Source organism: Sarcophilus harrisii, chromosome 1, assembly GCF_902635505.1.
Source record: "Sarcophilus harrisii chromosome 1, mSarHar1.11, whole genome shotgun sequence".
Taxonomy (NCBI): Eukaryota; Metazoa; Chordata; class Mammalia; order Dasyuromorphia; family Dasyuridae; genus Sarcophilus; species Sarcophilus harrisii.
Window position 1 is genome coordinate 529,141,557 of NC_045426.1, and position 11,261 is coordinate 529,152,817.

General features: G+C 31.8%; 1 protein-coding gene across 7 annotated transcripts in view; it reads left to right on the forward strand.

The window, feature by feature from the left end:
- ZNF236 (zinc finger protein 236) overlaps positions 1–11,261 on the forward strand; it is a 226,146-nt gene that overhangs the window by 87,395 nt on the left and 127,490 nt on the right. For all 7 annotated transcript variants that reach the window (XR_004230997.1, XM_031946721.1, XM_031946717.1 and 4 more), the window contains 2 exons: positions 6,578–6,724; positions 7,646–7,717. Coding sequence is in view for 6 of the 7 variants with exons in the window: in XM_031946721.1 (XP_031802581.1) it covers positions 6,578–6,724; positions 7,646–7,717 (219 nt within the window). In the remaining variant the exon portion in view is untranslated. The remainder of the gene's footprint in view (positions 1–6,577; positions 6,725–7,645; positions 7,718–11,261) is intronic.

Below are 11,261 nucleotides of genomic sequence, written 5' to 3' on the forward strand. Positions count from 1 at the left end.
GCACTGTTGAAGAAGTCTAATTGTCCAAACTAGAATGAAACCTAGAAATTAATTAATTTAACCCTCTTTTATTGCACACGGGATGCCTAAACTTGTTCAACATCAGCCACTTGTACCTTTCATCATGAAATCCACCTTTTGATTTTTTTTCAAAATTAGAGTTGTTTTGTGCTTTAAAAATGTATACTTTTAATTTTTTACATATTTCAGTATTAATTCATAATTTAATTAGATATATTTTTAATTAGCCTAAGGATGAATATTATAATTTGATAGAAACTTCAAAACTATATCAGAATAAATCTTTCTGGGCAAATATAATCTTTCCCCCAAACTTCCTATGGAAAAATCCAGTAGGTTTGATTGGAAATGTAATTAGCTAGAAATGAGTTTAAATGTGAAATTGGTAAAATGTGACTTGGAAACTGCTTAAGTATGAGTGATTTGGGAGACTTCAGGTTTGTATGTATGTATACCTGCCATCTAGGGGAGGAGGTGGGGGGAAGGAGGAGAAAAGTTGGAACAGAAGGTTTTGCAAGGGTCAGTGTTGAAAAATTACCCATGTATGTGTTTTGTAAATATTAAAAACTATAATAAAAAATAAAATACACATACATACAAAGTTTGTATGTTTAGCTGACTATATGCTGTGATATATGCACTTGTCAAAAATGCAGAAGATTAGGAGGGTGAGATTTGAAGAAAGAAGAATCTTTTTTTTTGAACATGTTGTGTTTGAGTTGCCTATCTAATATTCTGTTTGAAATGTTCACTAGTCAGTAACTACTATGTGGTCTTGTGGTCAATAGTGGAGATGATAATTAAACTAATGAGAATTGATGAGATTAGTAAAGCAGAATGTAGAACAAGAAGTCCAGGACTGATTTTGGGATTTATCCAGATTTAGAGGGTGAGGAATGAATGATGATGATGATGCAATAAAGGAATAGTCAAGACAGGAGGACAACTGGGAACAGTGTCACAAAAACCCAGAGTAGAGAGTATATAGGGAGGGAAGGTAGAAAATGACAGCATATGTGGCAGAGGTCAAAAAAGTATTAGAATTGAGAAATTTGATTTAATTTTTAGAGAGAGCAATTATAGTTGATTGATGAAATCAGAAGCCAGATTGCAAAGGTCTGAACTGTGATAGGAGATACAGAGAAAGCAACAAGAGCAGATAGTTTTTTTTTTCCTCCCCTAGAAACTTCATTATGAAATTTTAATAGTGCTTTTTTTCCTGATGTTCCTAGCTGTTACTACATTGTATTTATTTCATACTAACTTTGTATGTATGCACATAAATTACTTCTCAGGATAGAAGGTGAGATCTTTGAGGAAAGGGGCTTTTCATTTTTGTTTATGTAGGCATTTAGTAAATGCTTATTGATTGATTCAGTAAATACATATTAGTTGAATTTTTAAAAATATATTAATCTGTTTATGCTCCCCCCTTCTAGTTTTATTATGGCCAACAGTCATTTTTAGAACTATCCAGTCTAGTATTTTTTAGCCTTTATTCAGATTATACTATAAACTAATAAAATATCCGAGTTCAAAAAATCCTAGATTGCCATGCCCTTCCATAATTTCAGAGGATGGGAACTGGAGGAGGGAATAGGGGCAGATTAGACCAAAGAGAAAAAGTGGTATAAAATCATCAAATTTTAGAATGAAATGGCATGTCAGTAGCTATTTTGGCAACTAGTTGATATAGTGGATCAGAGTAGTAGACTTTGAGTCAGGAAGACTTAAGTTTAAATTCTGCCCGCAGACTTCACTAGCTGAACAAGTCACTTAACCTCTTTCAGCTTCAGTTTCCTCATCTGTAGGATGATAATAGAATCTACTTGACAGAGCTTTTATGAGGGTCAAATGAGATGTATATAACACTTTGCAAATCCTAAAGTGCTCTATAAATGCTATTTTGGTTATTATTTTTCAACACAATCCATATCCAAAAGGAATTTTTACTATACCACACTCATGAAATGGTTATCTAGCTTTGTTTGAAGACTGCAGCTAAAAAATAAATAAATAAATAAAGGGACTTATACTCACATGGGGTAGGGTAGCTCATTCTCCTTTTGGACCCTTCTAAAGTTTGAGTTGTTCTTATTATCAAATGTATATTTACTTTTTTTTTTTTTTAACCAAGTATAAATTTATCTTTTTAGATCCTCTATATAACTCCTAGTTTTGTTTTCTGGGACAAAGCAGAAACAAGCCTAATTCTTCACCCATGCAATAGCTCTACAAATATTTAAAAATAGCGTCCATATTCCCTTTCTCTTCTGTAGGCTAAACATTCTCAGTTCTTTCAGAAAATCTCTATGTGGTATAGATTTTAGGCCTTTCAACATTCTGGTTGCCTTTCTCAGGACATTTTCTGGCTTTTTTATATTCTTATTAAACTGACACCCAGAAATAAACACAGTATTGCAAACGTAGTCTTAGTGAGCTAGATTGTAGAAAGATAATTATTTCCATATTTTTGACAACTGTGTCTTTTTTTTTTTTTTAAAGGAGTGTGCCTGTTGGACTTTTTAATTCTTTAAAATTTTAATGCTATGATTCTCAACATTCATTTTTGTATTAGATTTTTGAGTTCCGTTTTTTTTCTCCTCTTTTACGTTTCCTCTTACCAAAACAGCAAGCAATTAGATATGCATTATATATGTACCATCAGTTTTTAACCCATTTTCTTATGAATCATGGAGGGGAAATCAGATCAAAAGGGGAAAAATGAGAAAGAAAAAAAACAAAATACAAAGGTGAAAATAAATATACTTTGATCTACATTAAGTCTCTATAGTTTTTGCTATGGATGTAGATGACATTTTCCTTCTAAAATTTTTAGGAATTATCTTGGATCACTGTGAGTCAATCATTGTTGAGCATCACTCAATCTGTTACTGTGTATAGTGTTTTTCTGGTTCTATTCTCTTCACTTAGCATCAGTTCATGTAAATCTTTCCAGGCTTTTCTGAAATCAGCCTGTTCATCATTTCCTATAGAACACATTCTTATAGATCACATTCCATTATATTCATGTATCATAAGTTGTTTAGCCATTCTCTCATGGACATCCCTTCAATTTCCAATTCTTTGACACCACAAAAAGCTGGTACAAACATTTTTGTACATGTGGGTCCTTTTCCCTCCTTTATGATCTCTTTGGGATAAAGACCCAATAGAGACACTGCTGGATCAAAAGTTATGCACAGTTAATAGCCCATTGATTACAGTTCCAAATTGCTCTCTAAAATGGCTTGGATTAGTATACAATTCAACCAACAATGCAATAGTGTACCCAGTTGTGTTATTGTACCCAAAGATCACATTAGTTTTTGGGGCTGCCACATCACACTGCTAGCTTAGTTGATACTTGAAAAGTTGATTTTTTTTGAACTTGTGTATGACTTGCAGATTTTTATCTCTTCTTAACCTATTCTTTATGCTAGTGCTTAAGTAATTCTTCTATTGCACAGAACTGTTCATTTGCTCAAAAATTTTGTGATGTCCTGTCTCTTACTAGATTGAAATGCAAACTATTTACCTTGTATTCAGGACCCTTTACTACCTGGCTCCCACTTAATTTTTCATCCTTATTTTCAGCCTTTTTCATTTTCTTATTTTTATTCCCATTGCTACTGCCTGTGTTCTGAGCTTTATTCCTCTCCTTGCCTTGCTTGTTGCAGTAACTCATTGCCCATTATAACATCTAGTGGCCCCAAATTGAAGTAGTGTATTGTCTAATCTCCTCTTTGCTTCTCTGTACCTCTCTATACTCAAATGCCATTTAACATTTAAAGATAAAATTGTAACTTTATTGTAGAAGTTAATAAATTTATTTTAATTTATATTTGTTAATTTGCATGTTCTTGTATACATATTGAAGGTTTTGTTGTTGTTATTCTTGTTTTTTTTTTAATTTTTTTTATTTATTTTTTTTTCATTTAAATCTCAGCTCAGATGCTACCTTTATGAAAGCGCTTCTTAAGCAGTTAGGTAGAAGTTTTCTTTCTTTAATTTGTTTTTATGCTCTTCCTTACACTTAATGTATTCTCATTTGTATTAAATTTGCTTGTATATACTTAACCCTTTGGTGCCCTGGCAACTCACTACCTAATGTACAACAGAGGTTAATTGAGAATGGTAAAAATAATCCTCACCAGAAATGTAAAGGACATCCATTAAATCAGAGGTTTGGACCCCTCCCCCCCAAAAAAAAGAACTATACTTATACTAGGAGATTATTATTTGTTGAACAGTTATATTGCAGCCTTGCAGTATTGACAATTTCATTTTCTTTTTCACTGTCTTTAGGATTGTATGTAAATTTCTGAAATGTTTCATTGAAATTGTGATTCCATTAAGATACATATGATGAAACTTGGTTTTTAATAATATATGTAGAAAGCTGTTAAAAGTTGACATTTGAGTAAACATGGAAGAAGAATTTATTATAAATGAGGAGATTCTACAGGTGGTCTTTTTTATGTATGGTTTGTAAATTGCATCAGACCTAAGAATATGTGAGACCTCCTCACTGAGATCAAAAATGATTCAAAACAGATCAACAGTCTTCATATCAAAAAGGGTTGTACCATGCTGTTTTCCAGAATTGGCCTGTTTGTAGATGTTTATCTGACATACATTCAAGATGGAGATTAAGTAGGAACCAGAATCGAATATGAAAGATGAGAATTCAGGCTATAATATATTTGAGAAATTACTCATTTCTTTCAGTAATCCTAAATTGCTCCCTAACCTAAAAACTAATCTTTCCAACACCAGTTATCTTGTGATGATTGTGATTTTGCTACTGTAAATTCAATTGTTACCTCTATTTAGATGTTTCCTAAATCTTATGTCCAGCCATGTTAACTTACTTGTAGCTCTTGTCCTGCACTAACAACTGCCTGTTAGACAGCTTAACTTGAAGCTTCCCTAACTCATCATATCCAAAATGGAATTTATTATTTGCATCCTCTCTCTGACAGATGTGTCACTAGAAGTCACTGTTATTCTAATCAGGCTTGCAACCCTATAGTCATCCTAAGTTTTTAACTTTTATTCCTTGTCCCATTTCTAGTCATTGTCTGAGCATTGTCAGTTGCCAACACAGCATCCTTTGCATCTGTCTCCCTTTGTACTCCAGCTTACTGAGACAATCCAGACCACTGTCACATTTTACATGGACTGTTATATTAGATGCAGAACTGGTTTCCAAGTATACAATTTCTTGCCTTTTTAATTCATCCTTTTTTCCACAAGCAAAGGTCTGTTCATGTTATTTTTCTCTCAGAAACCTTTAGTGGCTCCCTTTTGCCTTTAGGATAACACTCAAAGCCCCTTAAGCTGGCATTTAAGGCTTATTCCTGTGTAATTGCAACTAACCTCTCCAGCCTTATCTCATATTATTCCTCCTTACTTACTGTATTCTTGCTCAGAGTCTTATTAGTTGTCACCTGTACTCGACATTTTGGAATTCATTCCTTCGCGTCTATTTTTTTAGAATCTTGTATGTCCTTCTGTGCTCAATTTCAAATTATACCTCCTGTAAAATCTTTCCCAATCCCATCAATTGTTAATGTCTCTTAACCTTGTTTTTACTTATCTTATATTCATCTGTCAGTAGATTTTTAAGCTCCTCAAGGACAGGGAAGTTTTGAGGCTTTTTTGGGTTTTGAATCCTAAGAGCTTAGCCCAATAGTATCTTGCACATAGTACCAATACTTTTCCAGTCATGTTCTATGTTCAGAAGTCATGTTGCACTGCATCCTTCAAGGATTTGGAAGTTGAGAATTATTGAAAGAGCCATTGAGAAGGGAATCATATATATGAGCACATGCTTTAGTGTGAATTTCAAAATATTAATACAAATGGGGAATTGTGCAGGAGAATTGGTGTAAAGGATAATATTAAAGAAATGTATTTTTGCAAAAAGATGGCCTAAGCACATAGTGAAGAGATATGGCTAACTCGATGTTCTCTGCTTTTATCCTAGCAATATCAAGAGAAGGCAGCCAGCATATTGGTGGACCTCTTTATTAAATATTACATTTAACAAAGTTGAGGGTAGGAAGGCATCAAAGAATAGTTCTTCATTCTTGCCACATGACCAACATGGTTTTTGTGTTTTTGTTTTTATTTTTTTTTCTTTGATATCTTTGATTATCTTTGATATCTTGGCACAATCTTGACATAGTTTTTTTGTTTGTAATATGTTCCAAGAATTGAAAAGGTTAGTGGTCAAGGTTGGGTTGCAATCAGAGAGGGAACATAAACATCATTGAGCTGTTGGATTATAAAATATAATCTTTGTGTCCTATATCTATTTCATGTTAAAATACATGAAATGTAAGGCTGACATTTATTTTAAACAGAATCAAGCAAAAATTCTCTCCCCACACCCAACCAAAGTGGGCTTGTTTTCCTTAGTTTTATTTAGCAGGGAAAATTCATGGGAATTTGTTGTTTTAGTTATGTTTGCTATAATTTAATTATGATTAATTAATTGAATAAATCATTGTAATAATCTTAATTGTTTTTTTCTAAAATAATTCTTTAGGTTAAGAATGGTCCTACATATAATTGCACAGAATGTAGCTGTATATTCAAAAGTTTAGGTAGCTTAAATACTCACATCAGCAAGATGCATATGGGTGGACCACAGAATTCTGCAAGTTCTACTACAGAGACCACTCACGTTACAACGGTAATGTAGTTTATAAAAGCATGTACAGATAGTTCTTGCTTTGTGTAAATGACTTATTCATGGACCTTTACATAGATTTTTATGTAATTCAAATTTGCTTGTGCATAGGAAGAGAGGGAGATAAGAAAGGAGAAGAAGTGCCTCTATGGTAGGGAGGGACTTATATATGTTTCAAGGACACTTGGGGACAGAGCAGAGAAAACAGGAACAGAAACATATGAGGTCTAGATCCAGCCATTGCGATCCTAGCTTAAATCATGAGAAAAAAGGAGTGGGCAGTCAGGGAAAATGGAATAGAAGGGAGGGATGGAAGGAAGAAAGAGATAGAAAGTGGGGGAGAGGGAGAAAAAGGGAGGGAGGGATGGAGAGACACACACACACAGAGACAGACAGAGAAAGAGAGCGTGTGTGTGTGTGTGTGTGTGTGTGTGTGTGTAAAGTAAAATTTGGATAATGCAAGTTTATGTAAAAAAGCTAAAATTGTATTTGAATTTTTTGTCTTTTAATTATGTTGTATGAATATTGTAGATATTTACGAAGTTAAATGTCTTTGTGAAGGGATATTCTTGATCTTTGGTTACTAGAAGATAGATAAGTTATATTTTTTTGTTTAAAGAAATACTAATTGACCACAGTTAATAGACTTTTATCAGAATTAGAGAAATTAAAATATGACATAACCATTCATTTACAGAAATCATATAGTAGCAGTGAAATTGATTAATAATAAATAATTATCTCCTTTATCCATAAATGAGGAAGTTATTTTTCTTTAGTAGTTAAATTTTCCATTGTCCAAAGTGAAAAATTTTCCTAAATTATATATGCTTTGTGGTAACAAAGTAGTTATTTCTAATCCTTGTTCTTTCTCTAATTTTTTTTTTTGTTTTTTTTTTTTGTTGTTGTTGCTTTTATTTTTAGGATTCAATATCCCAGTCCCAAAGTACTGCTTCTAATACACTGTTACAACCAGTTGATAATAAATGGAAAAATGTAAGTAATAGAATTATATAAGTAACATTAAGAGCGAAATGGCCCTGGCAGTTATGAGATAATAATCAAATTTTACTTTATTCTTATTGATAAAACTAATTGTAAATATTAGATTTCTGTTAAATGGATAGACTCCAACTTGTAATAGAAATATATCTACTTTCTTTTTTTTAGTTGTTTTTGTGATGTCTCATTCTTAATTTCTTGCTTTTGCTTTTAGGATGTTTTATATTGGTCCCAGACAGGGAATAAATTTTAATTGAAATTGGTAAATTTTAGAAATTCTACTTTAAGAGATAGCCTAAAGCTTTAAAATCATCCATATTCTTTTGATTATTTTTCTTATAATTGTAATAGCATGGATTTGTGAGATGACAAATAGAATTGTGATACGGTAATTGTGGATTAGAGCAAATTCAGTTGACACATGTGGTATTGAATACCCTGAACTAATAGTGAATTAACTACTGGAATAAGAAACTTTTTTCCTATCAAGGAGACAAAATCATTTAAATGCCTCATTTAATATTTTTTAAATCACATAATTTGGAGATTTATCTATATCTGTGTTTTATATTATGTCAGTATACAAACTATTTCCACAGTCAGTATAATCCATAATTGTAGTTAGTATGTAGTATCTAATGAATGGTATGTAAGTATATATTTAAGGTTCAATCCTTATTATTTGTGTCATGATTCTTGTTGACCCCATTTGGGGTTTTATTAGCAGAAGAACTGGAGTGATTTGTCATTTCCTTCTCTAGCTCATTTTATAGATGAGGAAACTGAGGTAAACAGGGTTAACTGACTTGCTCAGAGTCACAGTGTAAATGTGTAAGGTTGGATTTGAACACAAGATTATCTCATTTGATCCCTAAAACAACTTTGAGTGATAGCTACTATAATTATTCCTGTTTTATACATCAGGAAAGTGAGGCAAATGGGTTAAATGCCTTAACCCAGGGTGACACAGCTAGTAAATGTCTGAGACCAGATCTGAACTTGGGTCTTCTTGACTCTAGGCCTGGCATTCTATCCACTATCACCTAAATAATATTTGGCTTTATATAGTTTACATTTTCAATGGGGAAACTATATATAATCACATTTAAAATACGTACAAAGTAGGTTCAAGGTAAACTTTGGGGAGAAGAGTCATTCAGGAAAAACTTCATATAGAAGTTTACACTTGAGCTGTCTTGAAGGAAATTTGGGGAGTCTAAGAAGCAGAAATGAAGAAGATAATTCAAGACATGAGGAAGATAGCCCTACATGACCGGACAAGAATAGAACATTGTTTGTGAATAACAAGAATATCATTATGACTGTTAAGAAGACTAATGTTTTTTTAAAGTTGGAAAAGTAAGATAGGGCCAGGTTGCAAGAACAGAAAAGCATGGATGTGTTATAATTTTCATTCAGATGACTGGAGAAAATGCTCACATTAATAAAATTAGATACATTTAAATATTTAAGGATGGATGTGATATTTTATTCCTATTTACAATTTAAGAATGATGAATATTAAACTCCAAGATATAGAGCATTAGTTTTATATCATGATTTGGAAGAAATAGAAGAAGAAAGGGGAAAAGGTACTAAAAAAAAAAAGGCAGTCAAAAAACCATATTAGACTTTTTTATGATTGCATTTGAGGTAAACTATGCTGATCACACATTGGCTTTTAGTGTTGAGTCCGATTTTCTTTTGGACCTATGATTTGAGGATCAATAATTATGATACAATTTAGTTATATAGAGAGTTGCCTAGGAACTTCCTTAAGATAACACAGCCCATGTTTATCAGACATGGGATTTGAACCCAAATCTTCCTGTATAAGATATATAAGATTTGCTTCACATTTGTTATCTCTTTCTGCTTTTTATAATTGGTTGTTATCTGTTAATTTTCTTTTAAGACTGGTTTTCTTAGCCTTTTTTCTTTAGTGGACTTCTTTGGTAAAGCCTATGGACACCTCTTCATAATGGTGTTTTTGAATACATAAAATCAAATACACAGGATTACAATGGAAACCAATTATATTTAAATAAAAATGTAATTTCTCCCCCCCAATCCAACTTCACAGATGCTGTGAAATCTATTCATGCATCTTCTTTAGGTCTGTGCATCCCATTTTAAGAACCTTTATTTTAAAGGGAAAATGCTTTTAAAATCAAAATTATTGAATACTTTTTAAAAAATGGGAAATTTTATTTTATTATGATCTATTTCTATTCCTAACTTTATTTTTACACCTCAAATTTTAATTTTAAAGGAAAAGTTTAGTTTACCATGAACTTTTAAATGATTTAGGTATGTGTGGAAGAATTAGTTTGGGTTTAGAAATGTTTTTACAGTTGTTAATGAAGCCTTGGAGTCTTAGAAGACTCAACTTCCTGAATTTAAACCTGATCTCAGACACTTTATAGCTGTGTGTATGACCCTGGACTCTTAACTGTGTTTGTCATAGTTTCCATATCTGTAAAATGAGCTGGAGAAGAAAAGCAAACCATTCTAGTGTCTATGCTAAGAAAAACCCCAAATGGCATCACAAAGAGTCAAATACCAGTGAAAATGACTAAATAACATCAATAAAGGCCCTTACTCCTTAGTTATCTCTAGATCTCTTTGGAAATCAAGGTCTGAGACCAGTTCTCTTGATCTTACTCCCCATTTAAAAAAAATCTGTGTTTTAAATCAATTTATCTTGGTGGAAATAGCCAAAGAAATAATACAAAGATATATTTGAGAATGAATTAAGTAATGCTTACAGCACTTCTTTCTCTTAATCGATCAAAAATAGTCATTTTTTAATGCTATAATTACAGAATCTTTGAGTCTATTCCTGAAGCTGATTTAAGGTACTAAAATCCAGAAATATTCTTAGATTTCCTTGCTTATCTAAAAAAAGTATTGTAAAGAAGCTCATTTGAGCATATGAGATATTTTTAAAATTTCTGACCTTTGAACTAGTACTTTTGACTATTGGCAGTAATTCTGGTTCTCAAGTTTTAAAATTGGGATATTAAATTTATTAGTTGGAAGTTTGTTTCTAAGGAAAAACCTAGTGGTTCAATTTTTAACCTCCTTTATCATAAAGTTTTAAAAATAATCATCTAATTAAATAGTTCTGCAATCTATAATACAAATATGTGAAAAATAGTATTTTATTGCTTTTTGGTTATATGTGCTTTTATCCATAATAACCCCATTTTTATCTAGACCAACACCAACTGCTCCTTCTTAAAAACATTATGATATGGTTAGCGTGAAACCATTATTTGTATTTAATCCTATTGAAATATATTGTAACAAGTCTTGGAAGGTCTTTTATTTTGTCCTTTCAAAAGACTAGAGATAATATATTCCTACTCTCTTTACTTCCTTGCAGTTTATATCCTTAGCTACTAGTCACATAATAAAATAACATAAAACAATAATCATTAGTATATATAATAGCCAATTTAAAATATATATATATATATATAACAATATGTATTAGAAAAAGTGCCAGACATCATACTTAATATTTGGGATTTTT